At 40.9% G+C, this 20865-nt stretch overlaps 1 protein-coding gene across 1 annotated transcript in view; it reads left to right on the top strand.

Moving 5' to 3' along the window:
- The window catches only part of LOC146798073 (cytochrome P450 2G1-like), a 998619-nt gene that overhangs the window by 799598 nt on the left and 178156 nt on the right, over positions 1-20865 (top strand). Inside the window, exon 14 of the mRNA XM_085625291.1 lies at positions 8278-8438. Within this exon, the coding sequence (XP_085481417.1) occupies positions 8278-8438 (161 nt within the window). The remainder of the gene's footprint in view (positions 1-8277; positions 8439-20865) is intronic.

The following is a 20865-nucleotide window of genomic DNA, read 5'->3' as shown; positions in this document are numbered from 1 at the left end:
GAGAGCTTACAGGCTCATTCCACCAAAAGCAAAGCTATGACCACTGTGTAAGCTTGTGATGTTCCTGTCTTGGACATCTGTCGGGCTGCGATGTGGGCATCATTGCACATGTTCACCAAACACTTCCTCCTTGACATTTAGGTCTGCCGTGATGAGCACCTTACCTATTTGGTCCTCGAGGACTTTGTGGTCTGAACCAGTTTGCGGGGAGATATTGCTTTGTCATCTATTTGAAGGTAAGGAATCTGCGGTTAGAAGTCTCTATCAGATGAACAAGTTGCATAACTTTTGTAACGCTTTATGTGGTAAAGACTCTAGCCACAGATTCTTTAATCATCCTCCAAACCTCACCAATGCATGTGAACCGTTTGTTCTATCTAGAAAAGTCCCTGTAGGCCCTTAGTTATACTTGAAATGTGGCTCTGTGCTTCTGGTGCGGAAAGAGTCACATGAAGAAACTGATGTTGGCGCCCTAAGGTGGCACCTATTTAGGTTGCACATATGTCACTTCTGACGCTGACGACGCCAATGTTGCTGATGCTCCACTTACTGGTGTGAAGAGGTAGTGTTCAAGATTTTTCCAATGCAGTCTGCTGCCTTGGGAATAATCGAAGGTAAGGAATCTGCGGGCAGATAGCATCTCTACCACATAAAGCATTCAGTGGTAAGTCATGTGTTCTTGCACTGCCAAATGTGATTCAGCTGTTTTCCCTGTGTCGGAGAGCAAAACTTCCTATGGGAATTAACATAGAAAATTAATGTTTGGACCCTTACCACACCAAAACATTTTATTGGCCCCTGCTTGATGGATCATATCACCCACAATTTGCTCAGCAAATCAAAGCGACATTCCCAAGCAGGTTAGGAACATCCTTTATTCAATAAAAGACAGCCAGCTTCGCATCCCATATGGTAGACCTTTGGCCGACGGGTTTCGCAGAAGTTTCTCTCCTTCTTGGGCCAATGCGAGCACTTTAGACATTAATTGCTGAGACTGCAAACCTTGCGCGCTGTCTGAATGTCATTAATTGGCCTCCAGTGTGCTATAACTCTTCAATTCAGTCCTGTTGCACGCTGGTTAATGTAGTTCCCAATTTTTTGAATACTTTTTGCCCACCAAGTGGTCTTAGGTGCTAGCATTTAGTCCAGGACAATTTACAGCCCTCTATTGAGCCCCTGGATGGGACTCTGCCTGTCTGATTTAGATTACCTGACATGCCGTCACTGAGGCAAATTTACCCTCGTCGGGCCCTCTGTTGATTTAGAGGTGGTGCGCTCGCTTCTGCGACCAGGAGCACGTCGCATATAAATCACCCACAATTTGCTCAGCAAATCCAGGCCGCATTCCCAAGCAGGTTAGGAACATCCTTTATTCAATATAAGACAGCCAGCTTCGCATCCCATATGGTAGTCCTTTGGCCGACACATTTCGGAGAATTGTCTCTCCTTCTTCTCGGGCCAATATTTACAAATGCGTATTTTCAAAAAGAATTACGTTTGGAGGCTTAAGAGAGTCTAAAACCAAATTAGAAGAATTCATCTTCTCCTAACACTGGAGTTTTATTCTTAGGGTACTTTAACCTACAGTTATTTCCTAAATTAACAGATGATATGAAGCATGCACAACTGACTGGCCTCTTTGGGATTGGTTTGCTTACATGGATATTTCTGAGGGGACTCTTCTGCTGCACAGACATTCCAATATGGTGTCCAGTTGTGTCCTGTCAAATATGTCTTTATTTTTTGTTTTGCTTTGATTTGGCATGTGACTTTAAAACATTAATCCTGGATGGAAGGGATCATATCCCCCTTCAGGTTATACCCAGGTAAACTTCACTTCTTTGAGGTAAAAGGTTTTATCTATGAATGTTGATTTTCCATGGCTTTTGACAGTGATATTGATGACCATATTTACAATTAATGCACTTTCAAGTAGAGGTCACTCTGAAAAGTATTATTATAAAACAAAGTGCTAACTGGTGGGGATGATGCAGAATGATTGAAGAAGCTGTGGCATCTTTAAAGGTTGAGGTAAAGTGTTCTGCCAGGTTTAAATGAAGGAACAATTGCCGATATAGTCAGGAAAAATGTTGGTTTGACTTCTTTTGCCAAGCTCAAGAGTATTTAAGGAACATTTATATCAATTCAAAAAGAGTTAATAATTGCAAGGATAAGTTATATTTAGGCTAGAAATAAGAACATGAATATTTATTGTGTCAAAATAGAAGAGTATTTTAGTAAATGTTGGGGTTGGGCGTCTTTAGTTGTAAATGCTAAAGATAGTAGGGGAAATTGGAAGTTAGTGGTCCATGGGTTGAATAACAAGTTGTCACTTTGGTACCATATCCCTGAAGAATCTTGGAAGACATTTTGAGTGATTTATTGAGTTCTTCTGGGCTCCCCAGTGCACCTGTGTGATTTTCAACTGATAGATATATTCAACTATGGTAATTAAATTGAATATTGATTTGTGGGTGAGTATGCTTATACCATGCTTTAGATGGTTTACTTAGACAGGTCAATTTTTCCCCTTCAGTTGCACTTTGAGAAGCAGATTAAGCTGCTTTTTGAAAAGCAGGACCAACTGGAGAACAATTCTAGATGATCAAACCTCACAATCGTTGGGGTCCCCGAAAGTAAGGAAGACATTGTGGGACCAATTGCTTATGTGGTGTCTCTGTTAATGTACTATGTCCTGCAAGAATTTTCATAGGATTTGACTATCAGTCTAAAGCTAAATACCCGCGTACTATCTTAGTTAACGTTGTGGGCCATCAGATTAAAGAAAAGAACTGCTTAAAACCATCAAGGAGAAATTTTTTGCTATAGAAAATAATTAACTTTTCCGCTGTTCTTTGATATGACTTTTGAAACAGGTTAGCGTTGAAGGGAATTTAAGAGAATTATTGTGCCATTTTAGATGGCAGGGCCTGGCCTATGTAGTCCAAATAGCAGAGTTGAAAGTATTGCATAAATAATGTTTTTGTCGGTTTTCTTGGACAGTAGAGGCGCTGGCCTTCTTGGCTGAGATACATTGAGAGTCCCTTCCTGTTCGAGCTGTGGGGAGTTTGAGGGTCACTTGTTCTGTTTTGAGTATAGAAACTTTGAAACAATGGGTGCTTAAAAAAGAGTGGGCTTGATGTAAGAGGAAATGTGGGTGCTATTTAAGGGGGCTAGTATCTCTGCCAGAAATTGGATATTGATAATTCCCTGTCATGGTGTTGGTTGCCCCAGGGTATAGGGGAAGGCGCTTGGGGTGGGAGGAAGGATTTTTCTACTGCTATCGCAAGGGGGGGAGGGGGGAGAATTGTGGGTGTTGATGTGTGCAGTGAGAAAAAGGTCATAAAAAATATATTTGTATTATTATAAGGTTTTGGAAAAATACTTTGACTTTACTAACCTGAGAGGAGACCTAGTTATAAGCAATTAGCGGGTTAGCTATGGAAGGTGAAGAATAAAAACCAAGTGAGAGTTGATTGGGCTGATTAGAATTGCACAATTTGTCTACACTTTAAGCACTTTATAAGGTTTACACTTTTGGCTGCGTATCAGTCGGGTAAGTGGCTGTGCTTTGGGGTTATAGCTGCCAAAATACGATGCACTTTAGATGTATGCACTTTTCTCTTTATTGTATTTATTTGAGAGCAGATTGATTGTATTTGTTAGTGAGCGGATGATTTACGACTGGGTGCAATTGTTTCTGGATTTACACAGAGGGAGTTAATTAGCCAAATATTAGTATGCCAGACGTTAATATCTTCATGGATTTTGTGAAAAGGAGGTTATGCTGAAAGCGTTTTTATTTAATGTTAATCAGTTGAATAATGGAAGGAAAAAGCAGGCAATAGAAACCTGGATTAAGGGGCATAATCTGATCGCAATTTCCCTGCAAAAAAAACATATTCCCTCTAATGAGTTAAACAAGTTTCTTATGTTTAAAGCTTTGGTGGGGGTTAAATGCTTTTCCTCAGGTGGTGTGGCACACAGAGGTAGCAATTTATATTAACGAGAATGTCACATTAATATACATACATGGCATGCCAATACGGGAGGACGATGGTGCTGGGTGAACTGTTTGATAACCGCTTTACGAATGAGATTAGTAAATGTCAGTGCACCCGTTGAGAATGACCCACGTCCTTTTTGTAGGCTGTTTCAATTATTAGCCAGAGTTGAAGGGGAAATCATTATAGGACATGATTTTAATTTTCTGCAAAAGCCAGGGTTGGATAATAAGACGAGCATTAAAAAGAAACACAAGAATTTATGTACTACCTGATCCCTGGAGAACGGTGTTTCCAGATAGAAAGGAGTTTACTTGCTTCTCTGGTAGATACAAAACTGCAATTTGTAGTGATTTATTTTTGACCTCATCTATAGCTAGGTTTAAAAATGTAAATATGATATTGAATGGGTTTTCTGACCATTTTGCTCTAGAGCTTTGGATATTAGGGAGAAAATTGATGCCCAAACGACAAAGCTAGGTGATTAATAAAATTAATTTGGAGGATGCAAGCTGGATTGGAGCTTAGTAAGTGGTAATTGAAAGTTTCTTCAAGTAATAGGAGTACAGCATCAACTAGCATGGTATTGGATGCCATGAAATGTTCTCTGCAAGCTTTTTTGAAATCTAGATACAGCTCATTTTAAAGTATTGAAAAAGGATAGAGTTCAATTGGATAGCCAAAGCAATGATAACTATGATGGATGTATGAGGTTGGAATTAAAAGCGAATAGCAAAGCATTAGAAGAAGCAAAATTGGCTCTTCAGGAGTTTTATTTTATTAAGAATTATGTAAAAAAAACTCTACTTATATCTGCAAAAAATATATGAAGAGAGTGACTTTTCAGGGATGCTTTTGGCATGGCCGACTCATGAGCAGAGTGTAAGGAATACTCTTAGCTCTAGAAAAAACCTTAGAAGAGACATTATACACCTCTAAGGATGAAAATTGATATTAACAAATTAGAATATTTTTGAAATTTTATAGTATCTCTCCTGATATAAATAGGGTGGAATTGGCTTGTTTTATAGATGGTCTTTATCTTCAAGGCTGCAAGGTTTGCGTAACTGTTCTGTGGAACGTCCTTTAAATAGCTAAGTCTTGATATTGGATCACAGTTCTCTTCTCTATATGTGGAGACCATGATAATCTGCTATCAAGCATTATACCCAAATACTCAAATCTGGAGACGGGTCCTAGTTATTCGTTAGCCAGGGACAAAGCATTCTTTAATGCTTTGTGTGGTCTGACTGTCAAAAAGTTGTTTTTTGAGACATTAATCTCAAGGCCCTTAGATGAGCAAAAGCATTAAAATGTACTACCAGCTTTTGAAGGCCCATCGGAGTCTGAGAGATTAAAAGGGTGCCGTTAGTGATTAAGAATGCGGGCACCCTGGTCTCATCCAATTTAGGTGCATCTATGTTCCCTTGTACAAGAGCCTTGACTACTTTGTTGACGTATAGGGAAATGAAGGTTGAGGCTAGGACGCACCCTTGCCTCACTCCCCTATTTATTGGGATTCTATCAGTCAGTTACCCTCCTGGACCCCAGCAAACCTGGGCATAATTGCTCTGGTGGAGGCTAATTTTCTGGGCAAGAAGGGCATCTGGGATCCCAAGTGCCTCTAAGGATGCCTAGAGCAGCCCCCTGGGGACCAGGTCATAAGTAAGAGAAAGAGAGAATTTACTCTCTGGGCACCACAAGAAAATTCAACAAATTATGGACCCTATTTTTAGCAAGCTAAGGGAATTGGATTGGGAATCTTTTTCAGTGGGGTGGCAGGGAACAGGATTTGATTACATGTATTTATAGTTTGCTTTTTAATATCTGTTAGGCTATTCTTTGGGCATCCTGTGGTTTTATTAGCATTGGTTGTTTTTCTTGTTGAAATTAATGTGTTGTATTGTGATGATGAATGTTGTGCTGTTTTTTTAATTTAAAAAAATAAATAAAGAAAAATAATTCTCTCTATTTGGACAGGTGCAATAATGAAGCAAACATTTAAAAATGGGCAATACTGCGCTGCCAAAAAATGACTCTCTAATTAGCTTAATTAATATAGCCTTTAAAGTCTACTCAAAATTGTTTTTAGAAAAGCTAATATATTCAGTAGAAGAAAAAGGCCTACTCCCATTGGAACAGTTAGAGAGGGTTATGCAACTATCAACCAATGTTTAAGCTTATGGGCTTTGGTAAAGAAAGAAATTGACCAAAAAGGAAAATGTATTTGGTGTATGGTTGGTGTTTCACAGAGTTTAGAGCAGTATTTGACTTGGTAGAGTGCAATATTTAATGGGAAAAGCTGTTGAAAATGCCCATCCCCTTTGTTTTATTGCCAATTTTAAGGCAATTATTTATGGTAACTGCCTACGGTAATGAAGGCTTCTTATTGGATGTAAATCGGCTATAGCAGGGATGTGTTTTAGCCCCTACCTTACTCTCTATTTTATGTCAGTTTAACTGCAGTGTTTGTTGGTGTAAATTTATGCTTGCTAAAACTAGGAGCGATTTATATTCTGTGCCAGCTGTATGGTGGTGATCTGATTTTAATGTATCAAAGGCAAATTGGTTTTCAGGGAAAGCTACAGGCATTTGATTGGTACTGCAGGCAAAGCTGTTTATTAGTAAATTTAGATAAAATAAAAGCTCTAGCCTTTGGTGTAAAGAGGTGCAAATTTACTTACTTAGGGAGGTGAGCAACCATACATGCATAGGTGTTATATTTGATAAAAATTCAAATGTGGGAGCATCAGAACTTATGAGAAATGCGAGGCATGTCAACAGTAATGGTTTATGTAAATGTAATATTAACTATGATGGACATTTTACGATACCGTTAATGAAGGCATATCATGTGAAGGTCCTACCCCGGGTACTTTATGATGTAGAGGTATTATGTCTGAATGGCTTTCTCAGCTTGGAACAGGTGTACAGAGTGGTGCTTGAAATAGTTGTTTACACTCCCAAGAGGAGCGATGCTTCAATTCTGAAGACTTGAGTGCAACTAATCCATGGTTGGACCTGGCTTCCCAAAAAACGTTGTGATATTGGAATACATTGCTGCTATCTACCAGTAAGAAGATATCTCTTTTTTGTGTATATGAATTATAAAATTAAAAACAGTAAAGAAATGTTTCTCCACCATAAAAGGAAATCATGATTTTGTCTGTGTAAACCTGGAAGCCCCTTTATTGTGCACAAAGTTTGAGCTTAAATCATGACCCGCAATGGTATGACAGCTAAGAGATATTGATTATGTATATGTTAAGTAGGCATTATTAGGGGTATTTAACACTCATAGAAGGCAAAAAAATCCCATATCTAGATAAATGATCCAATCGTAGAATGATAAGTGTGATTTTTAAATTACACACTGGTTTTAATTCTTATTATTTATATCCATGTTTTGTTAATGTGCATTTTTGGAGTAGAGGGTACTGTGGTTTTTTAGTTGGAAGAAAATTTATGATTTAGGATATTTCACTACAATGTACATTTTTACTTGGTATTCAAAGGTTTTAACTAAGCATGTATTTTTAAAATGTGATATTGTTTCAAGCACATGATCAACCAAGTCTAGGAGAGATGCCTTATTTTGATGTGTTTTATGCAATAAAATGTTATCTAATAAAATTATATAATATGATATTTGTGTTTTTAATAATTTACTTGATTTTATGTATGTAAATGTTCTATTCTTTTGTAAGTAATTTATGAGAGTATTGCCTTAAACTAATAAATACGAAAACACAGTTTAGAACTCTAAATGTGAGGAAATCAAACACTTTGAATCAGGCATCTTGATGTGAATCCCAAATAGGTTGGCAATCCCTTCCTGTAGGACTTTTCTTTGCCCCCTAACGCCTACCCTACTCTCCTTCAGAAAAAAACGGACAAAATGTAATTAATTCCTTTTTAATGACCAATACTAATCTTCTGCTAAAAATTAAATTCAGTGTTCTTTTTACAATCTCACACCCAGCTTGTAAAACTCCAGTTGCCTTCCAGCGATTGTGGAACATATAGAATTAAATAAAACCAATAAACTAATTTGTTAACACCAGCCATTGGTGATATTTAATAGGGAGGGTTAGAACAACAGTGATTTATTCATTACACTACTTTGAGGACCATTTTTAGATTCCTCAGAAGTATAGATCTAGTTTAACATGAAAGATGTAGCACACTTAGTCAAGAGGCTTCAGTCATTTTGTTAACCTCTGATGAAATTATGTGAAAACAATGAACAATTTTGTTTTCTTGTTTTTTCCAGGTCAACCTTTTGACCCCACCTACTTTTTCAGTCGAACTGTCTCCAACATCATTTGTTCTATTGTCTTTGGGAATCGTTTTGAATATGAGGATAAAGAGTTTCTTGCCTTACTTCGTCTCATCAATGAAAACTTTCGCCTTGTTAACTCTTCCTTTGCTACGGTAATCGCAATTTATATTTTGCAGTGCTTATTGTGTGTTATGGCCTCATGATAGTAAATCCATTTGCTTCAGCTTCCCAGATATTGTAAATCTTAAGCAGACGAATAGGATCAGCCACCAAGCTCCCATGCATTTTCAGATATTCCCCACCCTACTGGCTCCCACAATTCTCAATTTGCCTTGGTCTCCTGTTATCCCCTGTTATACTAGTCATCGAATGTTCCTTTTTTAATGATCCTTTTGCTTGGGTGCAGCCTCTATCCCGCTGCTAAGGGTTTTCTAATACTGGGAAAAAGCGGTATCAGTTCCAATGCAAAATGCATAGTGTTGAGTTCATTAAAAAACTGCATTTCTGGACTGGCAGGCCAGAAAAGTTGAAGGTTTATGGCCAATAGCAAAAGTCCATGCTGTGTTCCACTCCAGTAGATGAACATAACACACTGGACTGGAATGGCCAAAAACTCAACCATGGAAACTGACTTTTTCACAGGAATTTGACATGAGGGAAGACTGCAATAGTTGGCCCATGTTGAGCCAGCACTTGTGTCTAACCCTACCAACCTTGTATGTTTATCTAAACTTGAGGATCATGGAATACAATGATATGCCTCTTGCATAGATTCTACCACTTTCTGTAACCTAAATACAGGTTGGGAAACCTGGGATAAAAACCTTATTTGCTCACCTTTATATGCTGAAAAACATAAAAATTTGTGTCATAGCAAAAGTCATTCCCTCCTGCATACTAACTTTATCCTCATGAAAATAGTACAATAATATGTGGGTGAGCACAAGGGGTAGCCAGAAAATTAACATGCTCCCCACTTTGAACTAAACTTCTGACGACACCGAATGAATAAAGCAAGTAAGTCCAACATTCTTAGACCAGTACCTTCACTCATTCATCCTCTCTTCTTTCCTTCCTTTCATCCATCCATTCTTTCACCCATCCATGTTTTCCTCTTTCTATCCATCCATCCATTTAGCATTTAGTTCACATTTTGATCATCCATCCTCTCACTGTTCCATCAATTCATCCTTTCACCTTTCCCTCTTTTTACTCATCCATTCTTTCACCGTTCCATCCATCTTTTCATCCATCCATCCTTTTACCCACTCATCATTTTTACTTCCTATCCATCCATCCATTTATCATTTGGTTCACAAGTCGATCATCCATCCTTTTGCTGTCCTATCCATTCATCCTTTCACCTTTCCATTCTTTCACCTATCCATTCTTTCACCTTTCCATCCATCCATACATGCAGTCGTACTTCCAATGATCTTTCGTTAACAAGTCAATAATCCATCCTTTTACTTTTCTATCCAATCCAATCACCTGTCTGTAAATCCTTCCATCGAGCTATCAATACATCTTTCCACCCTATCGTCCGTCCTTTCAACTGTTCCTTTCACACCTCAATCTATCCTTTCTTTCATCCTTCCTACCATCCAACATCGCACCCTTTCTCCCTTTGTTCTTTTCACCGTACCTCCCTTCCACTTTTCCTTCTACCTTTCACCTTTGACCCTTTCTTCCTTCGTCCTTTTTTCCTGTTTCTCTCTTAACGTTGTTGTTTTCTTACCTTATTCTTCCCCATAGCTCTGTTTGCTGCTGTGTTTCCTTTTTAGGTTTTTTCTTCATTTCTGCCTCTTTTATTGAACGTGGCTCACATAGCAACCTTTCTCTGCAGAGTGCAGACTTGGGAGTCGAAAGACATGCAGGGAAAGACCTTTAGCGGCCCACAGATTGCAAACAAGGCTATCAGGTGCAATGGCTACCCCTCTCTTAAGCTTCTAAAGTGAGGATTAACGCCGCCACTGGGTGAGCACATCATAAAGACCAACAACCAAGAAAAAGATACCAATGTCAAGTAACCTTTTTAGGAATAACATATGTTTTATTTCAAATAAATGTTATTACATTTTCATATATAAAAGAAAATTCGCCAATCTAATATTCCATGGAACTACCTTGTATGCCATCCTTCCTCTCGCTCTTCTCCACCTCTCCCAATGTTCCCTAATCTTGCATCTTCTCTTTCTCTCATAGCTCTCCTTTCTCCTTTTTTCTTTTGTTTGGATGTTGTATAATTTTAGCGTCGTTTTTTTATGTTTACTATGCAACATACTGCTATATATTTATGCTCATCCAACTTTTGTTAGTGTACATGCAGCTTAACTTTTGAGGAACAATATTTTTTCCAATTTTCCATGGTTAAAGGCTGCCTGGGTTGGCATGCACAATGGGAACTGTACCAACTCAGACATTTTTTTAAACTAGAGCCAGAGGTTTCTTACATGAATCTAAGAAGTTTTTCATGCACAGAATTGTAGTGCCTTGTGAGTTAACGATGAAGGGACCCTTGTAGTTCCTGATGAACTCCGTAGAACTGTGGCTTAAGTGTTCTGGTGTGACGAATAGAGTTGATGTTTACAATGTTGAGTTCAGAGTTCCATGCAGTGGAATAAAGACGTGCAATACCAAGCTTCATGTGTGGTATATTTATTTATGAGTACCCAGGCTGGGGAGGATGCTATAACTGGTGATGAGTTAGAGATACATTACCCGAAGATCCACAGTGCTCTCCCAGAGAGTGTGCTGTGGTCCAGCAAACTGCTCATGCCTATCACCCATTTCTCAAAGTAAAGATCGATGTTTAGCATATGTGGAGTCAAAGCGCCACACCTGCCAGTGTGAAGCATTTGAAGAAAACAAAAGCCTCACTGAGAAGCTTACTCATTGTTTGCCGGAAACCTTCTAGTAAGGCCATGAAAGAGGTACTGCACCACTATGTAACACTGACCTATGAATCATACAGATTGACAACGCTAAAGTCAGTGATGATCAGGTACAGAAACGCGGTCGCCGCCGAGTGCAACGACATACTAAAAAAGTAAACCTTTCTGAGGCACAGAAATGTTGAAAGGCAGTTACAACCAGGTATGTAAAAAGCAATGAGCAGCGACAGCCAGGTGCAAAATAACGCTGTGAGGAGAAGCAGAGAATGGCAGAGAAACATTAGAGGCAGGGATAATCAGACATAAAGACAATATGATCACGCTTACGAGATCCTGAGTAAAGAGAGCCATCCAGCATCAGCACCAGACGCTGCATCTCGAGCTGAAGTACGAGGTTGTGCTCAAGAAGGTGATGAATCATGTCAGACCCGACTGCAAGGCCACGAGCTGCGTTCGGAAAAGTAGACTTTTTCAGTGGCTGCTGAAAAGAGCACATGATAAGGCACTGCTGTTGTTTCTGAAACCAGCACCCCCTTCATAATACTAAAAAGCTAAATATTGGTAACAGATTGACTGCCTGGATAGCAATATTTGATGATTTAATTGATGCACTGGAAGAAACACACAAGAAGATTGTCATATACATTAAAATTCTTGCCAGTGAAGAAGTTAGAGGTATTAAAGAAACTGCTGTGAACTGACGAAGTCACATACTGTTAAGTCAGAGAAGTGTTACATTTTAAGTTTAATCCAATGCCGAATGCTGATTAAGAAAGATATTTTTTTCAGTGCGCAATGACAGAAAGCTGGCGAAACAATCGACAAATCTGTTGAGAGACTTACACTTATCAAACACTGTATGTTGAGTGAATTCAATGATGAAGAAGCTATATTACACTGAGTTATCGATGGATGTCTGTCAGATTCATTCAGACGATGAATGTTGAGAGAACCCCTTTAGTCTGGAGCAAGTTCTCATGGCTGCGAGAGTTAAGGAACATCAACGACAAACGGCTGAGACGGAGGCCAGAGGTGCCCAGAGTGAATCAGTCATGAACATGAAAAGTAAGTAGAAACACAAAGCTAAAGGACACTGTTAGAATGGGGAACCTCTGGTTGGCACAGGTAGGTACTTGTGACAAGCAGCGGTCCCTTCTTCTATTCAGGGCGAGGGAATTACCCCTTCAGGACAACCCCTGCTCACCCTATAGGTAGTGTGGCGCGAGCAGTCAGGGCTAAACTTCAGGGCGCTAGTCAGTTAAGCATTTATGATCACACACAGTAAACCACAATGATCCCCCACAAACGGACACCAGGCGTAAGTTGTATCAAAAATACGGATGCTTTATATAAAAGACTCTTTGTTACGCAGGCATGTACAAGACCATCAATAATGGTTGCGAAATGGAAGCCACAAGATGATAATTAGGCACTGTTCTTGTCTTTGGTAACTTATTCGATCACGAGCGCTTCACAGGGCTCGGTTGAGTCGGCCCAGTCACGATGATGCGCAGGGCACCCAGGGTACAGTGATACGGGGAAATCAGAACGTTGCGGACCCCGAGTCCGATAGAGAGTTCACTGTACCTGGGAACGTGCGATGTGCTTGGACGAGTCTTCAGGAGAGATGCAGGTTCTGCACCTCGTGGGTCTTCCGGATCAAGAATTCAGCGGGCGGCTCTCGGTAGACAGGTGCGGCCCAGGGCCTCCGACACGGACTGTGCGGGAGGTCACTGCGGAGGGCGGCACGGTCAGACTCAGGCTGGGAGGTGAAGCGGGGCGGCCGGATACGTTACGACGTACGGGCGGCCGTCCGAGGCTGGATTTCACTTCCCCACTAGAAATCCGGCGGGAGGGCGAAAGGGCACCAAGCGCGCTCCAGTAGCAGGCAGGTGACAGGGAAGCGGGACGGCCAGACTCGTGGGTCCAGAGCGACTCAGGTAGAGCGGGGCTCTCGGCGAGTGGAGGCGGCCAGGCTTCTGGGTGTCACGGCCCTAGGAGGGATGCGAAGGTGCGCAGGGCACTCCGGCGGGAGAAAGCACACGGCTCGAATTCTCAGACGAGCGGAGACACGGTGAACCCACTGGTCCTGGGGTTCAGTTCAGGGGGCAAGCTCTTCTTCCAAGCCCTTGGAGATAGTTGAAGAACAAAGTGCAAAAGTCTCTTTCAGTCTTTTTCCTCTCCTTTCTTAGCAAGGCACCTACTGCAGGCCAGTCCCTCAGGTCAGGGAAAGTTACTCCTCCTTCAGCTTCTTCCAGGTCCTTCTAGTCAGGCAGAGTTCCTTCGTGGTTCAATCTGGATCTGATTTCTTAGGAGCCAGGCTCCTACTTTTATACAGGGATTCTTTTGTTCTTTAGTGCCAGGGGGCCTGGGCCTGGCTCAGTCCAGTTTTGGAGCACTCTGTTGTGGTGACTTGGCTTGTTCCTTTCAGCAGCAGGGCAGAGACATCAGCCGCTCCACAGGGGGCGGCGCCGGCTTTGTGGTGGCAGAGCACAGGTCTATTCAAGAGTCAGGGTGCACTCCTCCCACCCATCCTGGGGTAATCTCCCTACCCACCACCTGGCAGCCAAACTGTCTCCTGGAATTCCCCAGCCCTGCTCCTGTACTGTTGCTAGGCAGAACACACACACACAGCAGAGGCAGACTGAGATGGTTAGGCACGCAAAGGCTAACTTTCTAAAAGTAGCATTTGCAAACCCAGGATATTAAAATAACCTTTACTAAAAGACGTATTTTATTATCCTGAGTTCAGGCATACTAAACATGACTTTCTACCATGCTCTCTGAGTCCACTGGGGTCACAGCGTGTAGCGATCCCAGCAGCCCAATCTGGCCTATGGAGAGCAGGTAGCCTTCAATAGTGAAAAACGAAAATGGCTGTAATTCACTATTAAGACATGCCACCCACATCAGGGCATGCCCTACCTTACACCTACAATGCACCCTGCGCTCAGGCCTACCAGAGGGGTGACTAACATGTAGTTAAGGGAAGGTTTAGGGACTGGTAAGTGGGGACACTTGCTCAGTCAGCGCGACGGTACCAGACCGCGCGCAGGTTCTGCAGTGGCAGACCCTAGACACATTTTACCCCGCTGCTTCGGTGGGTGGCACAACCAGTGCTGCAAGCCCACTAGCAGCATTTGGATATACGAGCCCTTGGCACCCCTGGTGCACTCTACTAGGGACTGATAGTAAACCAAATAAACCAAACGTGGAAGTCAATTCACATAATATATTTTACCATAGGGAGCACTTGCACTGTGGCACTGGATGGCAGTGGCACAGTGCCCTGGGCAGCTAACATCAACACAAAAACACATTGAGGCACAGACAAAAATGGAAGGGTGACCCACGCCAATGGTGCCAGGTCTAACAGACACAAAGTGATCTCTCCAAAAAAGAAGAAACTTTGCTTTCAATGTGAATTTTCGTTTCCACACGAAGGCAAATGGCCCACCATTGGACAAGTTTGCAAGGGCTGTGGCAAGGAGAACCACTTTGTAACAATTTGCAAGGCGAAGAAAAAGCTAAGTGCATGCCGACGGGAAAACAAAATGGACACCCAAACGTTCCAGAAGTGGCGTTTTTTGTATGCTCACAAGGCCAAGTGGTAACATCAGTTGAGGCAAATCGACACCACGCAAAGTCGATCGTCATCTAAATCTTCGTGTAAGAGTTTTTCTTTTTCATTGTCTCATGACAGTAAAGAAGATGGATGTGTGATGTCAATGTTTACCTCAGAAAAACATGCGCATGTCGGACTGGTTGCGTGCAGAAAAGAATAGAAGGCAAAGAGTAAAATCACAAAAGTCATTCAACCATTGTCCCAAAATTACACTAAAAGTAAATGGTTGCTCCATACCTTTTCTCATTGATAGTGGTGCATCAATAAATATTATGCCTGAGCAGAAATATAATGAACTGCACCATTGCCCAGTTCTACACTATTGAAGACTACAGTGTATACATGGGCTGCATCAACACCATTAAACAGTCCAGGTTCATTTGTAGCAACCATGAAAAACAAACAAGCACTGGTAATGCATGGGTTTCGCCTATGTGATGAATAAAATGCTGTTTTTATCTGCCATCGTCCGGGACGAAGGAAAGAGGTCCCTGAGAAGTAACACGGGAGTGGAGTGGATGTGGCGCAGCAGCCAGAGCTGCTGAATCAAGAGCTGGGTATCCCTGTTTAGGTCTTGGCAGCGCAACATAATGAGATTCTAGGCAAATCACTCACTCCAGTTGATAAGTTACTATATAAATGTGCTGCAAGATGAAAAAGCAAAAAGAGGCAAAACTTTGTGAAAAAATAGTTCTACCAAAACAGATGTTAACAGTATTTCGGCTACAGTAAACTGATAATAGAAGCAGACTAGGAACAAGTATTTGTAAATGCAGAAAAATATGCTACAGCCAATAAAAAAGGGAGGAAAAGTAAGTGGCACACACAGGAACCAATGAAAAGCCAGTAAAGAGAAGGGCGGGATGTAAACCACTTCTGAGTTTATATTAAATGCGATAGATTTCACAAGCAGAGCGCAAGCACTGTACAGGCAAAACCTAAAAAGACAAAAGTACAAGCACCCATTCATGTACTTCAAGGAACTGTGTCAAGTGCCAGTTTACTCCGTTTCAATACTACTGCTGATATGGGACTGATATCTGTGAACTACAATATGAATGTTCATCAGGAAATACTAAGTCAGTTCCTGTTGTTGTTTCAGGGCTTAGAAAAACTTAAGACCATGAAAGTGCAACTGCATATCAATGAGCAGCTCAATGACTTGGACAAATTGCATTCCATCTACAAGAAGCTGTTGAGAAAGAGCTCAAGACATTACTTAAGTATGATATCATTATCGATCAACTGGTTCTACTCTGTGGGTTTTACTCATAGTGGTAGTGCCCAAAAAGCACAGTGAAGGAGCTATATGCATCTGTGTTGACATGTGTCAAGCTAACAAGGCGATTGAAAGAGAGCAACATCCGGGTCCACACATTGTTGACATGATCACACAGCTAAACGGTGCCAAAGTCTTCTCTTGCCTTGATCTGAACAAAGGATATCATCAATTGTAATTCAAAGAAATTCAAGTATATTACCACCTTTTTTACCCATATTGGCTTGTTAGGTTATAAACAATTACATTTTGATGTGTCATCAGCTGCAGAACATTTTCAAAATGCCATTCGACATATCATACAACTAGTCATGAATGCTTTCAATTACAGTGATGATATTTTAGCTTTCGCAGCTACCCAAAAGGAACATGATAAAGCTCTTACACTAGTGTGACTTTTATATTTGCTGATGAGGGTCTAACTTTGAATGCTGATACATGTGAGTTCCAGAACCCAAAACTTAAATTCTTCGGCCATATCTTTTCTGATGGGGTTATGACGCCGGGCCCAGCTAAAGTAAAATCTTTGTCAGCCACCAATCCCCCACAAGAGGTTACCATGTATTGTACATTCCTTGGCATGGCCAGTTACTGTTTAGATACACATGTGACTTTGCCACAGCAAGTGCTCCGTTCAGAGACTTAACAAAAATTAATTCTTTATTTTACTGGACATGTGAATGTGAATAAAGTTTTAAGAAAATGAAGCATGAAGTTGAGAATGTCACTGAAATGGCCTATTATGATCTCAAGCTTCATACAGAGGTTGTTGTTGATGGAAGCTCAGTCAGGTTGTGCGCGATCCTTGCCCAAAATAGTGGACATCCAATGCTCAAAGGCATATTGTGGCCTATGCAAAGAAAAGTTTGTCACAAACTGAACATGTGTATTTAGAACCTGAGAAAGAAAGATTAGCAGTGGTGAGGGCTTGTGAACATTTACACGAATTTGTATATGAAAAACCTTTCACTCTTGAAACAGATCAGCCCAAATGCCAAGATGCCTCCTAGAATTGAACGTTGGGGCTTGTGATTACAGGAATATGACTACACTATTGTGCACAGAGAAGGAATAGATCAAAACCCTGCTGACTACTTTTCATGAGTGACAGTGCAGTGTCATGGTACCTTTTCCAAAGCAGCTGAAGCCTACATTAACTTCATCGTAAAGTCCAGTACAACTGCTGCTATTTCAGTGCAGCAAATAACTACTGCAATGAACATAGATAGTGACAGCTTGATACTAAAATACATTATTGCACATCAATCCTGGAAGCAGCACGCTCGACCTCTCATACGTGACAGCGAATATCAGAAGTTTAAAAATGTGAAAGATGAACTGTCCTTTACTCAAGAAGGTGTTGTCTTATGAGGTTCAAGAATAGTCATACCAGAGTGTCTGCAACAACAAGTAATTGAAGTGGCCCATGAGGACAGTTGGGAATTGCTGCCACTAAATGTGCTCTCAGAGTCTGTTTTTTTCATCTTCGATTGTCGAAAAAGAGTTAAAAGCCCGTCATTTAAGCAATAGCTTATGTCTCAAAATCAATCAACATACCATGAACTTGTCGGATTTACCAATAGGAGATAATCGCTGTTGATTTCTTTGGTCCTCTTGACAATGGACATCACCTGTTGGTAGTCCTCGATGAATACTCCCGTTTTCCATTGGTGGATCACTCATTGACCACACGAGAAAGAGTCATCGACAGATTAGATGGCATTTTTGTAATGTGGGTTGTTCCTTCAATTCTATAGTCTGATAATGGTCCCACTATTCAGCAGTAGAGAATTCAGGGACTTTCTTGATTATCTCAATTAAGCCTGGGTGGAGTTCACGGAGTTCTGCTACATGGAACTCTGCGAAGTGCAAAAAAAACTCAGCTGTGCTAGGCAGAGCTCCATGAGCAGCGGAGTGCGGTGGATAAATGCCGTTCGCTGTGATTTTCAGTGCCAGGTGCTTATCTGCACTGTGCAATCATCACGAACGGCACCATGCACAGCGCAAGCGGGCGCTGCTTCCTTTCTGCCGCTCAAGTAGATTTTTACTCGAGCTGCAGCTTTCTCAATGTGAATGGGCGGTTTCTCAACGCGACCAGTCACAAGCATATGTGACCACTCACGATGAGATATCTGACCGCCCTCGTTGAAAAATCTCTCCAGGATATTGATTTTCCATGCTCGCACTCGCCAACTTGATGTTGACGATCGCGGGCAAGGAAAAATCTCGGCGGGAGGTGGATTTTCCTTGCTTGCGCTCACCAACTTGCCGTTGACTAACTGTTTTTCGGAACTCCCCGAGCTCCACGAATGGCAAATTTCTTCACAAACTCCACAAGCGTAGCGGAGTGCACTGCTCAGACTTAATCTCAATGTAAAGTATCAGAAAAGCACACCTCTTTGGCCACCAGCAAATGCCATTGTCGAATACTTTATGAGCACACTTAAAAAGACTGTCCAGCATTCTACATTGGAAAAGCTTGATCTAAAGTAGGCTCCTCATTCCGCTCTTCGAGTTTACCAGTCGACTCTGCATTCCACGACAGGCGAAAGCCCAGCAACCCTGTTGTTTGGGAGAGCCACGATGACCAAATTACCACAATAAATTAGCAGAAGATCTATAACTGATGGTGAAGTTCCTCAAACAGACTTTAGACGTAAGCAAAAAATGAAAATATATGCTGACAAGCTTAGCTGTGCCAAGAACACTACTTTCAATGAAGGAGAGAGAGTATTGTTGCGACAACAGAAAAGCGCTAGTCTGATACTACCTTTGATTTCCAACCCTTCAAATTTGTGACAAGTGAAGGACACATGGTGACTGCTCACTGTCCTGGAAAGTCTTTTACACTAGATTCTTTGCACTTTAGACATCTGCTGCATCATTCACCAGTTCCTGATGTTGGAAATGAGACTGGTTCAGTTAGAGTGTAGAGAGCCCTCTGACTGCATCTACCCCTACATCACCAGTGCCAGTCATGGACATTTCTCTTCTCTCTTCACAGTCTCAGAGGACACAATTTGGGTGTTTGGCCAGAGCTCCACGATGATTTATAGAGGAGTTGTAATGTATATATAGAAATAGCTGTAAAATGTTTTATTTAACAAAGGGGGAGATGCAGTGTTGTGCGAGTTAGTGATGAAGGGGACCATTTTGGTTCCTGATGAACTCCGTAGAACTGTGATGTAAGTGTTCGAGTGTGATGACCAGAGCTGATGTTTAAAATGATGAGTTTGCAGTTAGACGCAGTGGAATAACGACATGTAATACTATGCTCCATGTGTGGTGTATTCGCTTATGAGTACCCAAGCTTGGGAGGACGCTACAAGAATGCCCTTCGAATATCAAACTACATGTCAAAAAAATCATTCAACTTTCATCGGGTGCTAGAAAAACCCACAATTCGTAAGACCAGTCCTTAATCCACCTAAGCCAGTAGTAATTGCTCTGAGCCACATTCAATTCCATTTTTTTCCTTTTGCCTACTCTGCCATTACAGAATTGGACCTATTATATGAAAATCAGCCTGGGTGTTGTGTGGTACTTACTGCCTTCCTTATCTTCTTCTTGATTTTGATAGAAGGGTGATAAGGTTGCTCCAGTTCTTGTGCCACGCAGCCTTTCTAAAAAAAAGGCTATGGAATTTACTGAGGCGTAGAGGCTAAAGTGCTTAAAATTCAAATGTAATTCAGACCCTGTCAGTAAGCAAAGAATATGCAGATATAAAAAAGGCACAGCAAGGCAAAAAACTCCAAATGTATATACAATAGAAGGAAAAAGGTAATTAAGCACATGATGAAGATAAACTATCCCTGAGTATTGCAACATAACAATGTAAAATTTATACAAGTCTTTAGATGTTATCCTGAAAGTCTGTGCCAACATGCTGCAGAACATAATGGAGGCTAGCTGAGCCCTCAGAGAGCCTGTTAACAGGTGGTAATCTTACTTTGGGCCCAAACTCTAGGTTGCATCCAAAACTATATTAAAGTGGATGTAATCAAACAATTTGCGGCAGGTGAAAAATGGCACAAATTGTCAGGCAAACACACGTTAATTTCGCACAACTTGAAATTCGGATCAAAGTCAAAATCAACTTTATTCGATTTCATCAGACATCATAAAAGCATACATTTTCTAAAAAGAAAAACAACAATAAAGAGTTCCCACCTTCATAAAATTATTCTATGGAATAAAAAAATATCCTATGTTCTGAAACTGTATTCTGATATTTTTGTCATAGATTGGCTGGGATGATAGCATTTGTAAATACAAAAAGGCAGGGCTGCATTGTTTAAAATTTAGAGTACATAAAATCTGCACAAGGTATCTTTTCCTGAGATCATTAAGAAAGATATTAAAAAAACAGAGTATGTTAAGTGCTTTGAGTAGATGTGTTGTCTGGTTGGCATTTAGGCATGTGTTTAGACCAATCACTTGGAGTCGTAAAAGTCACTAGTCGATGAAAAGTATCCAGTCTAAAGCTGGTCAGGACACATTTATGCTGGGTTTTATGGACAAACTTAGATATGGTTGCAAGGCAAAAGTGACTAGAGTCTTTTGGCTCCTAATTCCTCTAGGTTTGGTAGTTCTGTGGTCAATCTTGCTTCCTCGGACATCAAACTGCACATTTTATTTAATTCTTTCCTGGAAACAGGCTGCAATGTTACAGGACTTTCAAAAAATTCCGCATGCCCCATATCCAAGCAAGTGTATTTGACATTTTTCAACCATGGAATTTGAAGAAATGTTGCAGAATTTAAGACTGGCTTCAATCACCT

This window comes from Triturus cristatus, chromosome 9, assembly GCF_964204655.1.
Source record: "Triturus cristatus chromosome 9, aTriCri1.1, whole genome shotgun sequence".
Taxonomy (NCBI): domain Eukaryota; kingdom Metazoa; phylum Chordata; class Amphibia; order Caudata; family Salamandridae; genus Triturus; species Triturus cristatus.
This window is presented reverse-complemented; position numbering and strand designations above follow the sequence as displayed.